This window comes from Tamandua tetradactyla, chromosome 16, assembly GCF_023851605.1.
Source record: "Tamandua tetradactyla isolate mTamTet1 chromosome 16, mTamTet1.pri, whole genome shotgun sequence".
Lineage (NCBI taxonomy): Eukaryota > Metazoa > Chordata > Mammalia > Pilosa > Myrmecophagidae > Tamandua > Tamandua tetradactyla.
In genome coordinates this window covers 14,876,624-14,898,674 of record NC_135342.1, presented here as the reverse complement: position 1 = coordinate 14,898,674, position 22,051 = coordinate 14,876,624, and the positions used below count along the sequence as shown (strand labels likewise).

Below are 22,051 nucleotides of genomic sequence, written 5' to 3'. Positions count from 1 at the left end.
CAGCCCAGAGGAAGCACTCAGTAAACTGTTGTTGGTTTTTCCTCCATCCTTTGCCTTTTTCTTTCTCTCTCCCATTCTTCCTTCTGCCTACCTTTCCCTTCCTTCCTCTCTCCCTTAGTTTTCCTATGTCATCTCTCTTTCCCTCACCATTGAGTAATGCTTAGGAATGGTGACCCCTTGGGTTTAAATCCTATGTACCCTTGATGAAGGGACTTTGTCTCTCTGTGCCTTGGTTTCCCCATCTGTCCTGTGGGGATATAATAGAGCCACCTTGCGCGTTGTTCTGTGCGCTCAGTGAGGTGCCTGATGTGGAGCCTATTAGAAGCAAATTTTTAAAAATCATCAGTATTACCCATTCTTTTTGTTCTTTTCCCTCTTCCCTTCCCCTCTTTTTCTTTTTTTCTTTCTTTCTGTTTTCTTCTTCCCTTTTTTTGCCCTCACTTGCCCCCTTAGATTAGTTTTCCACAGCTGCTGTAACAAATTACCAACTTAGTGGCTCAAAACCACACACATTCACCCTCTCACAGTTCTGGGGGTCAGAAGTCCCAAATGAATCTTACGCTAAAATCAAGATGTTGGCAGGGTTGGTTCCTTTTGAGGCTCCAGGAGTGAATCTATTTCTTGGCCTTTTCCAGCTTCTAGAAGCTGCCTGCCTTCTTGGGCTCATGGCCCTTTCCTCTTTCTTCAGGGCACATCCTGCCAACCCTGTTTCCATTGCCGCTTCTTCTCTGACTCTGAGTCTCCACCCTGCTCTTGTGAGGAGGACCATTCACGGCCCCTCCCCACCTCAAGGTCCTTCATGGAATCACTAATCAGTTCTCCACAAGGGTGAACGTTCACTGGTTCTGAAGATGATAAGGACCTGGGCATCTTTGGGGGACATTATTTAGCTTAGGCTCCTCCCCCCCCCCCTTTTTTTTCTATTTCTCACTTTTTCCCCTTCTCTTTTTTTGGAGGGTACATGGGCTGGAAGTGGAACCCAGGTCTCCCACATGGCAGGCGAGCACTCTATCTTTGAACCACCCGTACACCTTCTCCCCATCTCTTTTACAACCCTGTCTCACCCCATCTTGCTGGCTTTGTCCCTTTGTTCCCCGCCCCTTCCCCCTCGCTGCCCTGGACCCCAGCCAGCTGAACTCTGGCCTGACCAGGCCCCATTCCCCCTGTGCCTAGGATTGCAGAGGTTGCTGGCTACAGCCCCGAGGACCTGATCGGTTGCTCTGCTTACGAGTACATCCATGCCCTGGACTCCAAGGCGGTCAGCAGGAGCATCCACACCTGTACGTGTTCCAGGCCCAAGCCTGGAGCTGGCCTCTGTGTGCCCCAGCCTGACTCCAGCCCCCTGCTGCCCTCACCCCAGGGAGCTTCCGCCTCTCACCTTGACACCAGCCCCCACCTCTCCAGACCCCAGGGAGCCTCTCCCCACTCCATCACACATCAGTGTTCTGCTCCCAAACCCCAAGCAACCTTCTCCTCCCTGTCCCCTTCGTACCCAGCCCCTGACCCTCAGACCCTTTCCCTACCCAGCTGACCCCTCTGCAGCCCTGGCCCCGCCCCCCACCCCATCCACCCTTTCTGCATCCCAGTGCTGAACAAGGGACAGGCAATAACGGGACAGTATCGCTTCCTGGCCCGGAGTGGTGGCTACCTGTGGACCCAGACCCAGGCCACGGTGGTGACAGGGGGCCGGGGACCCCAGGCTGAGAGCATCATCTGTGTCCACTTCCTGATCAGGTGAGTGGGAGGCAGGGGTGGCTGTGTGCATAGGTCTGTCCACGCGTGCATAGACAGGTGCCCATGGTACACACACGTGGGTGTGTGCTGTGCATAAGGGAGTGTGTACGTGTCCATGTGCCCCTTACCCCATCGTGCACCTTAGAAGTATTTACACCGTTTACAAATGCAGGGATCTCAATGACCACTTTTTGCAAAGACAGCAAATTGTCTATAAAATAATATTAAAATTTCAGGTTCCCATGGAAGGTTATCTTTCAGGACATAGCACCGATTACTTAAGCCTCAGGAGTTTTCCTAGGTCTCGTTCCCCAAGGGCAGATCATATTCACAGAAAACAAACGTTTATAACAGAAGTTTTCCTGCAAATCTTCATATGGCACAAGAAAATGAAACTGATAATGTTACAAATGTTCTCATCAGAACATCCTTTTGAGGCAGAATCTTTGAATAAGTTGAAGGCATGGGAAGATCTCTCCCTCACTTTTGCTGCAGGAGAAAGAGGCCATGCCCCCTCTCCATCTCTTTTGAAGACTCCTTTTATTCATTATGAAGGCTTGCCTTTCTAAAACCAGATCCTGGAATTTCATGCTTTTGCACTCTAAGCAAAGAGCAAGCCAGGAAAGCTCAGTGAAGCAAGGAGCACACAGTATTAATCATTCTTAGTGCCCATGACTATGATATGCGGTGTGCAGGTGTGTGGGTATACGTGTTTGCCCAGGTGCTTGCATTTGTAGAAAGCTCCTCCCCTACCCACACGAGCCTCCTGACATTGTGGTGAACACTGGCTTCATAAAAGTAAAACAGACATGCATGGGGAACAACCACCATATGAACTAGCTACTATTTTGATCCCCATTTTTTTAGGTGAGAAAACTGAGGACCAAAGAGGGCAAGTCACTTCCCAAAATCACACAGCTAGTAACTGGCAGGCTGACCCAGGACTGAGGGCTACACTGATAATCACTAAACTATAAGATCCCTTATTTGCTCAAGCTAGAAACCTGAGAGTCTTTTCTGCATCATTTTCCTCACCACCTCCCCTCTATATCCATTCACTCACCTCTGGAATATACCTTGAATCTGTTCTTCTCTCTGTCTCCTTGACCACTACCATCTCTCATTTTGTGTATAAAACTAACCTCTTAGCTGATATCTGAAGCCCTCTGGTTGCCATCAATCATACAACAGCCAGAGAATTCCTTCTGAAACAAAATCATGTCCTTTCCCTGCTTAGAGTCCTTCCATGGCACCTCAGTACCCTTGGGAGAAAGCCCACGTGTCTTACATGACTCTTCAGGTCTTACATGGTCTGACTCCCGCCTGCCTCCCCTTCTAACTCTCCAAACCACATTGACTTCTTTGGTGTCCTTGAAATATGCCAGGCTTTCCTGCCTCAGGACCTTTTCACGTGCCCAGAATGTTCTCTCCCTTCCCTCCTCCCCTTTCTCCTGAGGCATGCCCTCTCTGCCACTAATCTTTGCAGTCTCACCTCAAATATCACTTCCTGAGAGGTCTTTACCTGAGATCCTGCACTTGGTCAGGTCTCCCTATTTTCACTCCTGTTGTCCCGTATTTTTGTTCCATTAAAACCGCTTGCAGTTATCTTAGATTTTCTGTGTATTCAATCAGGCCTCCTTAATTGCCTTTTTAAAATTGCAAGCCCCTTTCCTTTCCCCATGCCTCTGCTTTAGTTTTTCCCTCACTCTCATCACTCTCTTACCCAGTGCATGTAATAGAAATGAGATGCAAGCCGCATAGAGTATTTTACACTTAATAGTACTTCTCAATTTGAACAGCCACATTTTGAATTCAGCATGCGGCGGTTGTATTGAATAGCAGATCTAACATACTCTATGTATCTAGCTAGCTACAAAACATAGTATATACCTTTTATTAAGAACATAAAGAGATATAGTATGTTTTGTAGCTAGCTACATACATTTAACATACAAATAATGTATTTTACTTAAGATCTTTCTTCAGCCACTGCCATTTAAGCCCCAGGAGTTTCCTTTGTCTTGTTCACTACAGTGCCTGGTAGAAAGTAAATGCTCGATAAACAATAAGTAGCAAACACATGTGCACATCCTGTGCAAGTTTACATATATTAGCTCATTTAATCCTCACGTCAATCTGGGAGAATGCACTCTTATTCCTTCTCTACAGATGAGGAAAACGAAACCCAGAAACAGTCAAGTCATTTACTTGAGGTCTCACAGCCCCTAAGTGGCAGAGCTGGGATTTGAACCCAGGCTATGGCTGCAAGGTCCATGCTCTTTACCGACACATTCTATTGCTGAAATTGGAAATGTTTATGGAATGGACAGATGAGTGAACACGAGACGTGTGCAGATACGCGAGCCCTTGCCTATTTAAATTAAGGCATGGGCCTCTTTGAATCCGTTTGTACCAAGTGTGTGTACATGTGTGACTGTGTGGGCTTGTGTCTCACGGGGCAGAGGATGGCTTCCATCCAGCCTACACTGAGATATTTCCAGCCCAGGAGGGGTTTGGGGAGGGTGGGGAGAGGTCCTAGGTTTGCTGGGAAGCCCGGGACACCCATATTCCAGCTTCCGGGCTTAATGCAAATTCGATGCAAATGAGGGTCTGGTCCTCTGCCCCAGGCCAATCTTCCAAAAACCAATTTGCATTATTGCTTTTTTCTTTCTTTACTTTGTATATTTGTTATATTTTACAATTAAAAAAAAAAAAAAAAGCCAGTCTGCCCAGCAAGCATTTGAAATCTCTGCAGCTAGAGACTGGGGGGAGGGGCAGGGCAGCAGCGCAAGAAAAATGTATTTATAGGTCTGTTCCCTTGAATGTGAAAAATGTCTATGAATAGAGGCTTCATAAATACTATCCTGCCCATAAAAATATGCCCCTATGAATTCTTCATATTTGGTAACATGTTCAGGAATACGTTTTAAAATGTTCTTCATCAGTGCATGTAAAGAAGATGCCCATAAGTGAAAATCTATAAAGAGAACATTTTAGTTCTTTCACCTTTGGTGCTCTCCTCCTCTTGGCCCCTCAGTGCCCCCTACCCCTCAGTACCCCCCTCAGTCTCTGCCCCCCCTTTCCCTCCCCCTCAACCCCCCTCTCCCCACCCCTCATCTCTGCCCCTAGGTCTGTCTGCACTACCCAGGCTATGCTAAATGCCAACGCTTTTCTGTCTTTTCTTCAACAAAGGGTTGCTTGGGAAATGATGAGCTTAACTGCTTAACTTCCTTTTAAAATGCTGTTATAATGAAAACCATTCGAAATGAAATCGTTTTCTCCAAAACGCCCTCCAGCCCTTGGACGAGACTGCCTCCTGGGATAGGATACCCGCAGAGGGGGCTGCCAGGGATGGGGGCCGAGGACCCTCCCCTGACTCCCACCTTCCTTTCTGCCCTGTACCCCAGCCGGGTGGAAGAGACCGAAGTGGTGTTATCCCTGGAGCAGACAGAAGGACGTTCCCGCAGACTGGCTCCGGGGGGCACCCACTCTCAGAAGGACGCCCCTAACTGCGGGGACAGCCTTGGTATGGGGCGGGGCTGGGCCGGGCCGGAGTGGGCTTCCGTCTCTTGTCACTCTCAGCTCTGAGTCCTGCCATGCTTCCTCCACCCCGCCCTGCCCCAATTGCTCCAGCAGTGATTCCCGCCCCTCCTCACTGCTCTGGAGCTTCCTGTCACCCTTCAGTTCAGCTCCTTCCTACCAGTGTCTCCCTGTCTGTCCCTCAAGGCCTTCCCTTCTCCAAGCCATTGCCGACAGCCAGAACCTGTGCGTGTAAGCAGGTTTGCTGGTGTCCTTTGCTGGCTCCGAGCCAGGTCCTGACCTCTAGGACCTGAGAGGTCCTCCAGGACCTCTGGCCAGGCTGTTCCCTTTCCGTGCAAGCTCCCAGGCCATATTCTGTGCAGCTGGAGAATCAGAGGCTCAGTCAGATGCCCTAGTCCAGCCATGTTGATTTTAACAATTGAAACATTTCCACCCTATTTGGCAAATCGCTAATGCCTTGAGCCTATTCTGTGTCACCCCTCCAACCCCTCCCCACCCCTGCCGGGTCCCCTCCGCTAGGACACTCCAAGGCTTCTCCACAGTCTTACAACTAAAGGGTTCCCCCTCTGGCCTGGTTTTCTAGCCCTAAGAATGGGGTCCATCCTGATTGTTGAAGGTGTCAGCTCTGTGCCGTGAGGTTGGCAGTTGAGGGCTCTGCCCTGGCTGACACCCACTCCCTAAAACCCACCAATGTCTGCCCTCCCATGTCTCCCGCAGACGCCCCTGGTCCCCGGATTCTGGCCTTTTTGCATCCCCCTGCCCTGAGTGAGGCGGCCCTGGCCGCTGACCCCCGCCGGTTCTGTAGCCCTGACCTCCGTCGCCTCCTGGCACCCATCCTGGATGGGGCTTCAGTGGCTGCTGCCCCCAGTGCACCCCGGGCTACGCGGCGACCCCAAAGTCCTCTTCCGGTAAGCAGTCCTACCCACTCAAACCCTTGGTGATCCAGGCTGCGTCTGTCTTTGACTTGAACCCTGCTGTTCTCTGGGTCTCAGTTTCTCCACCTGTGTAATGGAAAGATTGGGATGAGGTGGGGGCCTGGGTCCCCCTTTGAGACATAGAGAACTACAGGCCCAAGAATCCACATCCTACAGTTCCACGGTGCAGACTCCAGCTTGGAAAATGTTTGATGCTTGCACAGGGTGATGTCCTTGGCTTGTACTGGCCTCTCTGAACTTTAACCTCAAAGGATCAGAAATATCTAATTTAACCTGGTCTCAGATCAGAACTAACCACTTACCAGCTATATTGCCCTGGGCAAATTAATTCTTGGTGCCTCAGTTCCTTCACGTATGATGTGAGGATAATAACAAATAGCTGCTTCATTGGTTATTGTGAGGATTAAATGAGTGAATTGATGGGAAGCACTTAGTAGGGACCTGGCACCTAATAGCTGTTCAGTAGTCCATAGAGGTTACCCATTTTTGCTTAGGGTCCAGATGGTCTGACTTTTGACCTTAGAGGTCCATATTCTCTGACTTTGACTTTCCTTACCCCCAACTTCTGCCCTGTGGAAATCTCTTCTCTCCACTGGGGAAATTCAGACTGTGACCTTTAACGTTTCCCTTTATCCCTGGTACATCTGGACTCTGCCTTGTCCCCCGCCACCTTCACTCCAAGACCTTTGTCCTGAGGCTCTGATTTTTCTAACCTTTGAGGTTTGCTGTTGGTCTAGGCCCAGTCAATCAGTTTCCCAGAACTCACTTGCATTTGCTCTTTGACCTCCTTGGTGCCCCAACTGTCAGACAATTGGCCCCACTCCTATACCTGAGCTCACATGTCCAGACTGTCTGTTGACATGTCCCAGGCTCAGGACTCTTTAAAGTCTCCATTCTGGCTCCTCACAGGCTGTTCTCCCGGATAAGCTATTCGTGGATGTAGAGAACACTCTCAGATTCTTTGCCTCTGGAAAAGACCTTGAGGCAGTAGTGGCAGATCTAGATATAGCTCAGGTAAGGGCGGGCAAGGAAGGAATGGTCTTCTCTGAATGGGCCAATGTATCTGGGCTTTAGAGGAGGGTTATGGGATGGCGCAATAGATAAGTGGATGGATGGATGATGGATGGATGGTTGGTTGGTTGGTGGATGGATGGACCATTGTATTCTTTACGAGGATAGCGTTAGATGGGTGGATGATGCTTAGGCAGATGGTTGGATGGATAGATGGATGTTTGGGTGGATAGTTGGGTAGATGGACCATTGGCCAACTGGATAGATGATAGATGGATGGAAAATGGGTAGTGGATGATTGAGTGGATAGATAGATGATAGCAGCATGATATATTACTTACTGCATAACAAATCACACCAAAATTTAGCAGCTTAAAACAACATTTATTGTGTCACACAACTACTGAGAATGAGGTATCTGGGAGTGGCTTAACTGAGTGGTTTTTGCTCAGAGTCTTTGATGGTATGAAAAGTCAAGTTGTCACCTGGGGCTAGGGAATCTATTTCCAAGCTCAGTCATACAGTTGTTGTTAGTTCCTGGCTGATTTTGGCTGGATGCCTCGGTTCCTTACCATGTGGGTTTCTAGGCTGCCTAATATCTTTACATGGCAGTAGGCTTCCCCAGAACAAGTAATCAGAGAGAGAGAGAACCAGTGAGAGAGAGAGAAGGAGAGAGAGAGAGAATGCAAAGGCAGAAGAGATGCAGTCTTTTATAATTTATTTGAGAAGTGACATATCATTACTTCTCCTGTATTGTACTGGTCACACAGACCAACCGAGTACATTGTGGCAGGGAACTATACAAGGCAACATTAGAGGCCTCTAATGATTTATATCTCTTCCCAATGTAAAGTACACTCACCCCCTTCTAAGGCCCCCCAAAGTCTCATCCGACCATAGCATCAGCTTGGAATCCAGAATCTTATCATCTAAATTCAGCCCAGGTGCAGACGAAGCTCCTCAAGTACATTTCCTCTTGATCTATATCTGCCACCCACATACCCAACATACAGTGGTGGGACAGGGATAGAATAACTGCCGTGAACACTCCTATTCAAACACGGGGTAAGAGGGAGCACATGGGTATCATTGGTCCATAGCAGTTTTGAAATCAAGTTGGGAGTTCCTGGATTAGGAACATTCCTGATGACTGCCCAGGAGTTTTTCTCCATGGTTCTTGGTGGTGCCCTCTGAGGTCTTGGTTCCTTTCTCTGAGCCATCCCTCCTTTTGCATAAAAGGTAACATTTTTGCAGCTGAGTGGTTTTCTTAGCCTGCTTCTTGATTATAGAAGTTTGGTGGTCCAAAAGCCTTTTTTCATTTTGTACCATCTCTGTCTCCTCAGTCTGAGTTGGCAGTGGTGTTTTTTTTTTTTAATTTATTTTAATTTCTTTCTTTTTTTTTACTGTTTTTAAAATTATTTTTATTTTAATTTCATGGAATATAACAAAAATACAAGATAGCAATAAATTTCAAAGTACATTGTAACAAGTAGTTATAGAACAGATTTCAGAGTTTGGTATGGGTTATAGTTCCACAATTTTAGGTTTTTCCTTGCTGATGCTCCAAGACACTGGAGATTTAAAGACGTATCATTATAATGATTCAGCATCCATACTTATTTGTTAAATCCTATCTTCTCTGTAATCACTCCTTCTTCTCTGATCGTTCTCTCATTTTTTAGGGGTATTTGGGCTATGCCCATTCTAACTTTTTCATGTTGGAAGGGACTGTTGATAATGTGGAATGGGGTATGGAACTGGTTGATGTTCTGGAGAGGCTGTCCCCTCTGGTTTTCAGGGCTCATCTGGCTTAGGAACCCATCTGGAGGTTGTAGGTTTCTGGAAAGTAATCATAGTGCATGAGACTTTAGTAGACTCTCAGATAGAGTCCTAGGTGTTCATTAGGGTTGACAGGAATAGTTTTGGTTAGGGTTTGGCAAACCATGGTAAATAGCAATATCTAGCTGAAGCTTGTATAAGAGTAGCCTCCAGAATAACCTTTCCACTCTATTTGAACTCCCTCAGCCACTGATACCTTATTTCGTTACATTTTTCCCCCTTTTGGTCAGGAAGGTATCTTCTTGGAGTTCACTCCACTAGACGAAATCAATACTCTCAAATCACTTCAAGTTAAGCCCTTCTCTACCCTGGGCTGAATAACTAAGCCCTTAAATTTATTAGAATTCCTATTGTTTGATTACAAGAATCTGTGAGACACAACCTTAAACTCTTTATAGGCCTTCTTGTCTGACTGAAGAATACTCTGAGGCACCCCATTGATCTTTCTGCAGTCTTAACAAAGAATTTTACAACTCACACCCTGGGCTTCACCTCTAGACCCTGCATTCCCAAGAGCAGCCTTTCTTTGCTCAGAAGCCATTTCTTAATTTTAGCATCATTTTCCATCTGGGGAGGTTGAACATATTTAAAACCTTCAAGTCCCAGCTCCTTCATGTTTAACAGTTCTTTAGTTTATTGCTCTCCTTTTGCCTTTTACTATAAGTAGCAAAAAGAAACCAGGCAGCCCCTTCAGCAGTCTGACTGGGAAATCTCCTTAGTTTGATTACCCAATTCACTAGTTATATTTCCTACTTTCTGCATAACTTCAGATAATAGCATTGCTAAACTATTAGCCACTGTATGACAAGGAGTCTATTTTCTCTGGTTTCTGGTAGCACATTCCAAACTTCCACTTAAGCCCTCACTTGGCAGCAGCCCTCTCCAATTTCAGATTTTGACTACTCATCTGTTCAATGCTATTTAGGCTTTTTCCAGTGTGCTCTTCAAAGTCCTTCCAAACCTGCCCACTACGCAGGCTTAGGACAGAATATACAGTGGGTGCCTAATAAATATTGTTTAAATGAAGGAGAAAGGGAATTAATGATCCTAAGGTCACCTCCATGTTTAGGTTTTTGTTACGGCAGCACTCTACTTTTGATGCCTAAATATATGTTAGTTATCTATTTTGGGATAACAAGTAACCCCCCTCCCAAACTTAGCAGCATAAAACAGCAAGTATTTATCGTCTCACACAGTTTCTGAGATCAGCGTCTGGGAGCCACTTAGCCGGGAATGCTTTGTCCTGGGTCTCTCATGAGACTACAGTCAAGATGTCAGCAGGGTTTGCAGTAGCTGAAGTTCGCGGGTTCCTCACTGGGTTCGCGGGATCCTCTTCCAAGCTCATGCACACAGCTGTCGGCAGGAGGCCTCAGTTCCTTCCTGGCTTTTGGTTAAGAGGCCTCTGTTTCTTGGAATGGAAGCCTCTCCATCGGGCTGCTCATGCACCTGCTGATCCCAGAGCAAATGGCCCAAGAGACAGACAGCAGTAAAAATGGAAGTGCAATGTCTTTTATAACTTAATCTCAGAAGTCACATGCCATTCTGTCTGCAGTATCCTGTTGTTGTCCAAGTCAGCCCTAGCAACGTCGTAGGGGGCTACAGGAGGGTGTGAATACTGAGTGGTGAGATTCCCTGAAGGCCATCTCGACAGCCCGCTACCGGAAAGTCTTTACCCCCATTTTACAGATGAGGAAACTGAAGCTCAGGCTGTTGACTTCAGGCACACAGCAAAGGAGTGGTGGAGCTGAGACTCCAGCCCAGGTCTACCCTAGTCCAAGGCTCATGCTCTTAACTCCCTCCTGCCCCCTGCAGGACGTCGATGCTATGGATTTGGAGATGCTGGCCCCCTACATCTCCATGGATGATGACTTCCAGCTCAACTCCAGCGAGCAGCTCCCCAGGGCCCACCACAGACCTCCAGGGGTTATCCCCCGGCCCCGTGCGCGGAGCTTCCATGGCCTGTCGCCCCCAGCCCCTGAGCCCTCCCTGCTGCCCCGCTGGGGAAGTGACCCCCGGCTGAGCTGCTCCAGCCCCTCCAGAAGGGACCTCTCAGCATCCTCCGCCATGACTGGGGCTCGGAAGAGGTGAGCCACAGTGACGGGGAGGGCATATAAAGGGACTGTAGACAAGGTCCTGTGCCCCTCCCTGTCTTGCCTCCACCTTCTACTCCAGCCTCATCCCTCACCATTCCTCTTTCCCTGACCTCTACTCTGGCCAAGCCTTCAGTGTCCCCAGCACATTCCAGGCTTGTTCCCACCTCTGCATTCTATGTCTTTGTCCAGGCCATGCGCACCCCCACAAGTGCCCGCCACTGTTCTTATGGTTTATCCGTATCTCACCGGCCATCCAGAGCTCTCTCCTTGGAGTGTATTTATATCTGGCTGAGTGACAGCGTGGGTCATAGTTAAGAGGATATTACCAGATTGTTAGAAAAATTGTGTGTAACTAAGTTTCCTAACCCCTTTGAGAAGTTGATAAAATCTGTAGTCTCCTTCCCTAGAATCTTTATATTTACACACAGACATACAACCTTGCATATAATTTCAGGGTGTCCATGTCCCCCCCTTCCCAAGGACATTAAATTAATAATACTCAAGTTTTTGCTCTGCAAGTTGCAGGCATGTGTCTATTTAGTCTTCAGAATGTGTTTTATGTTTTGTTTTGTTTTGTTTTACATTCTTAATGAGGATATGCCTTGATATCTCCCAAGGATCCCAGCTTGGAACAGGATATACAGTGGGTGCCTAATAAAAATTTCTTAAATGAAGGAGTGAGGGAATTAATGAATATAGTAGATAAATGAATGAATGGTTGGATGGATGAATGGCAAGTGGCTAGATGGATGGATAGATGGATAAGTGAATAGGTAGATGGACGGGTGGATGAATAAAAAGATGGATGGAAATTTGAGTGGGTGGATGATGGATGAATGGAAAGATGGATGGTGGATGGATGGATGGACAGATGGATGGATGAGTGAATAGGTAAATGGGTGGGTGGAAGAATGGATGGATGAATAGAGGGCAAGTGGGTAATGAATGGATGAAGGAAAAGATGGACAGGACTTTGGGTGGGTGATAATTATCAGATGGGTGAATGGAGAGATGGCTGGTGGTTGGATGGATGGATAGATGGATGGATGGATGGGCAGGCATATGAGTAAAGGAATAAGTGAGTGCCTGGAGAATGAATGAATGCTCATTACATGCCTACATTAGTGCCCACACCTGCCCAGGTTTCCTGTGTCCTGAGATTGCTTCCTATTTTCCCAGGGCCCTGGCCCACAGCCCAGAAGATGAGGCTGAAGGAGTGGAGCTGCTGGGAGTGAAACCACCCAAGCGGTCCCCCAACCCAGAGCCCGAACACTTCCTGCTGCCTCCTCTCAGCCTGGTATGTTTGGGAATTGGTGGGATTATCCAGTCCTCAGGATCTAATAGGCTCAAACCTCCTATTTTATAGACAGGAAAATCAAGGTCCAGAGAGGGTCAGGGGATGTTTGAAGGTCACACAGAAAGTCATGGCCCAGCTGAGAATAGGACCTTGATCTTCTGGTTCAGGAAGCAGGCGTGAAAGGGCTTTGTCAAATGCTCATAATGCTCAACTGTTGTAGGAATTGGGGATATAGCAGTGAACAAAACAGACAGACATCTCTGCTCTAAAGGAGCTGACATTCTAGTAGGAAGGGAAAATGAATAAATAAAAATACGTATAGATTGGTGTTAAGTGCCAAGAAGAAAAATTAAGCAAGGAAAGGGGAGAGATAACAGGTGATGAGAATCTGTAGGGCTCACCTCTGCCCCACCGGGCTCCCTCTCCCAACCTAGATAGAGCAGATCTTGTCTTCCAGTTATTGGTGGACAATTAAGGATGTGGACACTGGAGTCAGACTGACTTGGGTTCACATCTCCCAGCTCTGTCACATACTAAGTATGTGACTTTAGGCAGGTGATGGTGCCACTCTGAGTCTCAGTTTTCTCATCTGGAAAATAGGGATAGTTACACCTTACAGGACTGCCATGGAGAGTAAATGAAATCAGGCCTATAGCTGATATGCAGTGGTGCTCTTGATAAATGATACTTGTAAACAAACCAAACAAAAGAGCCTCCCCCAAGTCTCCTTCCCTCTAGTCTCGCCCCTGCTGTCCATTCTGCAACCAGGTACCAGAGCAACCTTTCTAAAAGCTACTTCCACAAGGCTTCCCTCTAGGACCTTCTGTGGCTCCCCACTGTCTGCAGAAGAGTTTCCTGGCTCCTTGGTCTGCAAAAAGCTGTTGAACATGAGGGGTGAAGGTGATCAACACCTTATATCTATTGAGTGCCAGCTGAATGCTGGATGCTGACCTCACTAAGTACCTTGCATGAATTACCTACCCTACGATCACTCTGTTCACATACGTTTTTTTTCTTTTTTACAAAAATATCAAATTTATTTCAATATCTAGTTTCATTTTTAAATTAGAGCTGTTGGACAATTTTTTGTAACTTAAAAAGCTCATAAAAAATGGGAAAACATTAATAAGCCATTAAAGACTCACCATGACAAATATTCTTATTTACAAAATATTCTTATTTACAAAAGCCATGTTTAATAGTAAAAATTCCTATTATATTTCTTTCTGAGAAGTATTCTTTAGCTGTGTACTTCTAAATGTCACAGTCTCATTTTGACATCATTTATTTATTTTCACCCCATTTACTATGTGCTCCACAAAATTTTTCCAAGCTTTCCTTACCACTTATGAAGTATGACTTAACTATTCATCTTAAGGGTTCCCTAAAAGAAACTTGAAATTTTAATTTTCACTTTAAAACTGTCTGATCAGGGGGGCATGGGTGGTTCAGTGGTAGAATGCTTCACCTTCCATGTGGGAGACCCGGGTTAGATTCCCAGTCCCTGCACCTAAAAAGAAAAAAAAAAGTTTGATCAAAAAGTAAAGGCCGTCACTACCACATAAGTTAAACAAAAAATGGAGTATAAAACAGAAGTGGTGTCTATACAATAAACAAATTACCTGATAGCAATTTTAACTATTTCACTTTTCTACTTAGCTCAAGCCACAATAAAGAGGTTCCAAAGTTTGGTATTTGTACTATAAGCTTTAAATTACAATTTCATTCTGCTGAACATGTCATCTCTAAGAAAATGGTTGTGCTCATAAATGCAAACATTGTTATATCCAGCAGGTGGTATTCTACTAGCCAAGACAAGAAAACTATACACCTAGGTTAAAAAATGAAGAATCTGTCATAATTATATTAACAGTGTAAAGGCTAACAATCAGATAAACTATACAGAAGATTAAAGAATTAAATGATTAATATTTTGTTTTGAGAAAACCAGAAATGATTATAGTCCAAGAAATAATAATGACAAAAGAAGTGATTAATGTACTATATCTCTTTTAAGCCCGAACATACTTTTCATCTCAGGGAGGGCAATTCAGACTTTTAAATTGTTTGTCCAGAAAAAGACCTCAATTTAAGCTATTATTTGAATAGAGTTCATAATCTAAAGTCATTTTTCCCCCATTGTATATTTTCATTTCAGTAGATAGCCTACAAAATGTCAAATAAAGGGGGCGGGTGGTTCAGTGGTAGAATGCTCGCCTTCCAAAATGTCAAATGATTAAGTCGGTTAATAAAGATTTTATAGCATTATAAATGCTAATTTACCTAATGACTTCACAGATACCAACATACTTCTATATCCGAGCCTAAAAGTCAGTACTGAGGTCATAACTAACAAGAGTCTTCCAAACAGTCAGACTTCATATACTATATAATACTGTCATAAAATCCAAAGAAGAAACCTTAGTGAGTCCTTCCAAAGTCACATAATTTTCCAAATGATTTTCCTTGGTTTCAGAGGCTGTTCCTTTCTTCAATCCTTTTTTTCAGTCATTTGGCTTTTGCAATATTTTCTTGACATTTTTGCTCTTTTTCCCTGGCCTCAATCATCTTGGCCGATTTCCAGGACGCTACAGCACTTTAGGAACAATGGAGTAAGAGCCAAAATCACTGCCATAAGGAAGTCATTTGGTCCTTTGCAGCCCATTCCACAACATACTAAGCCCTTGATATCAGATATCTTTGTAGGAAAACTTCTGCTAAGTTGTGATCTCTAACGTTGTCCTGGGATCATTAGAGAGCCAGTCACAATTTCAGATGACCCTTAGTTGCCTTCTTCTTTAGTTCTACCTAACACTTCTGAGAGAAGGTTTAAATTTATTAGACTGGAAACAGGAAGGCCCAAATACTGTTTTCATGACACACACTTGCAGAGAAGGAAATTGAGGCACAGAGAGGTTAAGCAACTGTATCAGAGTCTGAGCAGAGAACAGAAGGCCCAGAGAGCAACGCGGCATGCAGGGTGTAGGGAAGTCAAGAAGGGCTGGTGCAGCGCCCTTGGGCTGGCAGCATGGGGAGCCGGCACCACCCCTAGCCTGAAGGTGCAGGAGATGGGGGCTGGAGAAGGGAGAATGCACCCATTAAGGACTGAAGTCTTCTGTAGAGGGATGCAGCCAACAAATGGTGATCCAGCGGTGAAGCAGCTAGAGGGATAGAGACCCCGCCTCTTCTTCCTGCCGCCCACTGGGGTCTCCCATTAGCCAAGCCCCCTGGGCAACACAGTGCAAGTTGTGCATTGATGTGGCCCACGCAGGTCAGCCTCCTGGGGCACGAGGAGGGGGAGGAAGGGGAGAACGAGGCTCTGAAGGAGCACATGGAGGAAATCTTGCATGAAGACTTGCCCAACAAGCAACTGCTGCACCCCAACAGTTCCCCTGAGCACTGCTGCACCCTGCCCCTTTGGATGTTGACGACGATGACAATGATGATGGTGGTGGTGGTGGTGGTTTTGTGTACCCTCCTGCAGAGCTTCCTTCTGACTGGAGGACCAGCCCCAGGAGGCCAGCAGGATCCCGGCATCCATCTCCTGCATCTGAGTGAGCCCCTGGGTGAGTGGCAACCTGGGGAAACAGGCCCTGGGGTACCCCTCTCCCCTGGGAGGTACCCCGAATGTTTTGGGGGAGGAGCCATCCTGAAGGTAGTGGGGGGCCGCCAGTGCCCCTCGCAATAAGGGAGCACCCTTCCCTCCTCTCATAGCCCCCTCCCAGTGGGGCTCAGATGGGAGCTGGAGGCACCAAGGAAGCTAGGGGCTTGCCGGGGCTGCCCCTTGGGTGGAAACCAAGTCCAGGCTCCAACACAGGTCTCCTAAAAGCTGCATATGATTAATGCTTTGGAGCCTGGCCAAATTGGAGTTATGTTCTGCCTTGGCCATTTTCTGTCTGTGTGGCTCCGTGAACTGGATTCTACCCCAGAGCCTCAGTTTCCCCCTCTGTCAACAGGGGTCATAATAGTTCTTACCTTTCTCCCTTATGGATATGTTCTGGGGAATCATGGAGATGATGCTTCACAAAAGATCTGAACATTATACGTGCCCCAGAAGTGTTGACCCCGTGGTCATAGTGGTGGTGCTGGTCCCCACAGTGTCCATCCACAGAGCTCAAGCCAAACTCCTGCTCTTCCTTGTGTCATAACTATCATCTTCCAGCACAACTACCTATAGCTGTAACTCTACCAGAGCCTCCAGGCCAGAGGGGTCTTTCCAAAGCTCAAATCTGACCCTTGCCCTCCTCTGCTCACAACCCTTCCATGGCTCCCTACTGCCTTCCAGAGAAAATTCCTCACCTTGGACTCACGGCCCTGCAGGGTCTGGCCGTTGACTCATCTCAGACCACACTCTGCTTCTGACCCTGTGTTTCAGCCTCAGTCACCATCTTTCAGTTCTTCCTTCCCTTGTGTAACAAATGTTTATTGAACACATATCATGCCAGCTACTGTCCTGGTGCTGGAGACACAGCTGCGAGGCAAAACATGTAGAAATCCTTGCCCTTGGAGCTGACATTCTAGTGAGGGAGACAGACCATAAACAAATAAATAAAATAAAGACTTTGAGAGATGAAAATAAGCTGTACTGGGAAAAATAAAGCATGCAAGGGGAAAGCACATTCTGGGGTGGAGGGGATTCAATTTTAAATATTCTGCTCAGGGCGGTTTCATTGAGAAGGCAGTGTTGGAGCAAAAGCCTGAAGGAGGTAACAGAGGAAGTAAATGAGGGTACCTGGGGGAGCTCATTCTAGGCAGAGAGAACAGCCAGTGCAAAGGCCCTGTTCTAGTTTGCAAGCTGCCAGGATGTGATATATGAACCGAACAGCTTTTAAAAAGGGGGATTTATTAAGTTGCAAGCTTACAGTTCTAAGGCCATGAAAATGTCCAAATTAAGTCAAGACTATGAAAATGTCTAAACCAAGGCACCAACAAGAGGTTACCGTCACTCAAGAAAGGCTGATGAAGTTCGGGCTTTCTCTCTTAGCTGGAAAGGAACATGGTGAAATCTGCTAGCTTTCCCTCCTGGCTTCTTGTTTCATGAAGCTCCCCTGGGGTTGTTTTCTTTCTTCATCTCCAAAAGTCTCTGACTTTGTGGGCTCTGAAGCTTTTTCCAAAATGGTTCCCTCTTAAAGGGCTCCAGTAAGCAAATCCCATCTTGAATGGGTGGAGACACATCTCCATGGAAACCATCTAATCAAAAGTTATCACCCACAATTGGGTGAGTCATATCTCCATGGATAATCAAGAAGCTCCCACCCAGGGAGGGCCACGGTGGCTCAGCAGGCGAGAATGCTTGCCTGCCATGCCAGAGGACCCGGGTTCAATTCCCGGTGCCTGCCCATGTAAAAAAAAAAGGAGCTCCCACCCAGCAATATTGAATGAAGATTAAAGGACATGGCTTTTCTGGGGTACATGACATATTCAAACTGGCACAGGCCCTGAAGTGGGAGTATACCTGTCTTGTCTGGGGGAAAGCAGGGCCAGTTTAATCAAAGCAAAGAGTATTAAGGGGAGAGAGGTAGGATGCAGACTGCACAGGGTCTCTGCGGGGTATTGTGATGACTCTGAAGGCATATGGCTTAAGGAGGCTGCCTCAGGGCCTTTGCATATGCTTGTCCCTTTGCCTGGAATGTATTTTCCCCTATCCTTTGCATAATTCCCTCATCTTTTAGATCTTTGCTCAAATATTACTCTTTCCAGGGGGTACTTGGAGGAGTGCCTTCCCTGATCCCTTACATGGGATCCGATCCCCTCAGTACATAAGCTCATGGCTCAAAATACCTATGCATTCCATAATTAATGTTTGTGCCATTACTTGTTGACTGTCTTTCCCTGATGGGAGTCCCCTGAGGGCAGGGGCTGGGGCTGTGTTCCGCTGTGTGCATAAGACTGGGCAGTGGTTGGGCACAGAGGATGCCCTGGTGCATATTTGTTAATGAATGAATGAAGGAAGAGCTGGCATTTTTTGATCACTTGCTCTGTGCCAAACCTTGTGCTCAATCTCTTATATGCATGATCTCATTAGCCCTCACTGAGATGTTAGCTCCACAAGGCCGGAGCAGTATCGTCTGTCCTGCTCCCGGCTGTATCCCCAGCCCCTAGCAGTGTGCCTGGCACATAGTGGGTGCTCAATAAACATTTGTCGAATGAGGTAGGTATGAGTGTCCCCATCTTCAAGGCAACAGGAGCTCAATACTGAGCACTCACCGCATAGTAGATATTGTTTAAAGCTCTTTATGTGGATTTACTTAATTAAACCTCATGTCAGCCCCGTGAGGGTGGGACTGTTGTTAGCCCATTTTACAGATGCAGTAACTGAGGCATAGAGAAGGGAAGTTGCTGGTCCCAGGTGACTCAGCGAGCAAAGGCAGAGCCTGGATTCAAACTCAGGCAGTGTCTAGGTATAGAGGTGGCTTTTTGACCACTGCCCTACATATTTAGGAGACCTGAGGATCAGAGAGCAGAACCAGCTTACCCAGGATTTCACAGCTGTTTGAAGCCAGGCCTGCCTGGCTCACTGCCTGCAGTTTTAACCCTCAAGAAGGGAAGACAAGTTGGGCTGATCATAATTCCATCTTTCCCCACAGGCCTGGGCCCCTCGCTGCTTGCCTTCTACCCAGAGGAGGATCATGCCCAGCCCGGGAGCCACTTCCAGCCATCAGCGGGCTTGGCCCAGGCCAACTGAGCCAGCCCCTCTTTCTACCCTATTCTCTCCCCAACTCCCCAGAAAGGACCTCAACCACACTCCAAGCCAGCAGCCAACGCACAGGATGGGGGTGCCAGAGAGGGTCTCCCTCTGTCCTCTGAGCACCCCTCCCCACCCACCTTGGGCCTACCTCAGCTCCCCACCCCTCTGGCCCCTATCTGAGGGCTCTCTGGGGTAGTCTCAGCTCAGTGACCTCTGGGAGGGGGTCCCTGGCCCCCTCCTCCTCCTTCTCTCAGGACTTCCCTTGGGGTTCTCCATCCTTGGTTACTTCTTCATCCCTTTTTTAGATTCTCTTGGCTCTATTTGGGGGAATTGGGGGCAGGGAGAGGTTGGGGGGGTCAGGTCTGTGTTTCTGGGCTCTAGGGGGGGATGTATAACCATAATCACATTTCTTTCTACCTATCTTTCTTTGATTATTATTTTAATTTTTATTGTTTTCTGGATATGGCTTTTTATTGTGATGAGTTGCCAGTGGCCATAAGAATGTGGGAGCCCGAGTTTCCCCCCACTCCTCAGGTGTGAATAGGCAAGGGCTCTGGGCCAGAACCCACCCCCAACTACATTCGATTGAGCCCTTCAGCCTCCTGAGCTGCCACCCAGCTCTGCCTAACCCCTCCACTCTGGACTTCCTCTTCCCCCAGACTCACCTGGACACTGCCTTCATCCACCATCTTCCTATCCCAGGTGCACCTCCAAGTCCCTCTGTTTCCAGACCACAGGCCACACAACTGCCAATCTCTGGTTGCACAACCTCCAACATGCTGTAGTTTGGACCCACATCCTCCAAACCCCTCCACATCCAGACATCACTGGCAAACCAGCTCTTTCTCATTCTGGATCTCACAACCTCCAAGTCTGTTGTCAACCCATTCGGTCTACAAATGTTCCTGGCTCTAAGCCTAATGACCACCAACTCTCTCTTGCTCCAGAATCTATAACCACCAGATTCCTCTCATGCTAGAACTCATACTCTAACGTGCTCTGGTTTTAGACCTCTCCCTATAACTCCCTCTTGTTCTAGATTTCACACCCTCCAACCCACTCAGATTCCAGATCTTTCAGCCTCCAGTTTCCTCTGGTTTTGGACCCTACAACCTCCAGTGTCCTGTGGGTTCTAGATCCCAGTCGGCAATGCGTTTGGTTTCACATCCAGACCTCCTAATTTTTGGATCTAAAACTCATGATACCCAGCTTATTCCTCTTCGAATCTCTACATTCAAAATTTTACTTCCCCATGAAAAAGAAGTAACGTAAGCTTGCTTGTCTGTATCTTATAATCAGCTTTTCAAGAACCAGACACCATGCTTCATTTCCCTTTGGTTCTGGACTTCATGCCCTCCACCACTTACTGATTCTAGACTGTACCATCTCTAGACCTTGCAACCTCTCAGGTCCTCTGATTCTAAATCTGATAAACTTCCCATTTCTGTTTCTAGATCCCAACCTCAAGTGTTTTCTGATTCTAGACCTTATCCTGTAAGCTCCTAGACCTCAAATTCTCCACTCTCTCTCATTTTAAGTCTTATGACTCCATATTACTCTGGGTCTAGAACTCAGCCTTCAAACCTGTTTTAATTCTAGTTCTCACCTTATAAAATTCACCAGTCCTGGACCATACAATCTCCAGTTCCTTCTGATTTCAGATCTAAATCCTTTCAGCTCTAAAACTCAGCCTCCAAATGCTTCTGATTCTAGAGTCTAGGCCACATTCTGTAAGTTCCTTTGGTCCCAAATCTCACAACTCTTATTGCCTGGTTCCAGCCTCTACCCTCACCCTCCTAACTCAATTCTGGGCTTCTCATCCCACTCAACACTCCCCAATTCCTGCCCTCAGTCCTATGTCTTCCCATTCCAGATCCCTATATCCAGGGCTCTTGGCACATAGACTTCAAGCCCAAATCTCTCTATTCTCAATCTCATTTCCCTGAAATTTCTCTGATCTAGAACCCCCTGGACTCCCCATCCCAGGCCTCCAGACATGCGCTTGCCTTTTCTTTATCCCAACGTCTGGGTATCTGGGGCTCCCTCACCCCCCCTTATGGGGTTCACATCCAGGAGACTTCTCTAGCTGCACAGGGCCACGCACAACCTGTCTGCATATTGCAGGGTAGGGAGAGAGGCCAGGAGTCTCAGCTCTCTGCCACCACCTATGTATCCCCTTTACCCCCAAGCCCCTTTCTATGAAGGTGCTACTCTTGGACTTACCCAGGAAAAGGCTCCCCTCTCTCAGCACAGTTCACCTCCTGTTTGGAAGGCGCTGCCCACTGCATTTTGTCAGGGGGTGGCCTACCCAGATTGGTGCTATGTGGAGGAGAAGGATCTGACCCCTCCTTCCCTCGGGTGATCTGGGTCATTCAGTGGAGGGAGCTGTGCCGGCCTGGGGGAGGGGAAGGGTCTGGAGCAGCCACAGCTGACTCTAAAGCCCACTAAATTCCATTTTACCATAAAGACCTTGCCTCGGTAGGCACAAGAGCTCTGTGTGTCGACTCATCTGTGGGATCGCTTCAAGGTGTGGGTGCAGTGGGTGACTCACTGGACACCTGTGTGTGAATATGTGTTCCTCTGTATCTGGTGTGTGCTTGGTGATGTCATCTGTGTGTACGTGTGTGTATGTGACATAATTCTTTGAGTGTGTGTGTGTGTGTGTTGTAACTCTTCCTACATGTGTGTGTTAATATTCTGGTGAAGTGATTCTGCCTTACATGTGTTTCTGGTTACATTTGTGTGCCAGCTGCTTTAACAAATACCACATGGGTTGGCTCAAACAACGAGAATTTATTGTCGCATGGTTTTGGAGGCTGGAAGGCTTGCTTCCTCCTGATGTCAGTAGTGTTTTGGCAGGCAGGCAATCCTTGGGTTCCTTGGCTTTCTCATCACATAGCGATGTCCACTGCTT

At 47.1% G+C, this 22,051-nt stretch overlaps 1 protein-coding gene across 8 annotated transcripts in view; it reads left to right on the top strand.

Moving 5' to 3' along the window:
* The window catches only part of HIF3A (hypoxia inducible factor 3 subunit alpha), a 33,200-nt gene extending 11,404 nt beyond the window's left edge, over nucleotides 1-21,796 (top strand). For 7 of the 8 annotated variants that reach the window (XM_077131365.1, XM_077131369.1, XM_077131370.1 and 4 more), the window contains 8 exons: nucleotides 1,174-1,280; nucleotides 1,587-1,734; nucleotides 5,142-5,260; nucleotides 5,992-6,182; nucleotides 10,872-11,143; nucleotides 12,332-12,449; nucleotides 15,934-16,015; nucleotides 19,037-21,796. In XM_077131365.1, coding sequence (XP_076987480.1) covers nucleotides 1,174-1,280; nucleotides 1,587-1,734; nucleotides 5,142-5,260; nucleotides 5,992-6,182; nucleotides 10,872-11,143; nucleotides 12,332-12,449; nucleotides 15,934-16,015; nucleotides 19,037-19,134 — 1,135 coding nt within the window. In that variant the 3' untranslated portion in view covers nucleotides 19,135-21,796. Of the gene's footprint in view, nucleotides 1-1,173; nucleotides 1,281-1,586; nucleotides 1,735-5,141; nucleotides 5,261-5,991; nucleotides 6,183-7,118; nucleotides 7,224-10,871; nucleotides 11,144-12,331; nucleotides 12,450-15,933; nucleotides 16,016-19,036 lie in introns of all 8 variants that reach the window. The other variant, XM_077131372.1, reaches the window with a different exon arrangement.
* Nucleotides 21,797-22,051: the final 255 nt, after the last annotated feature.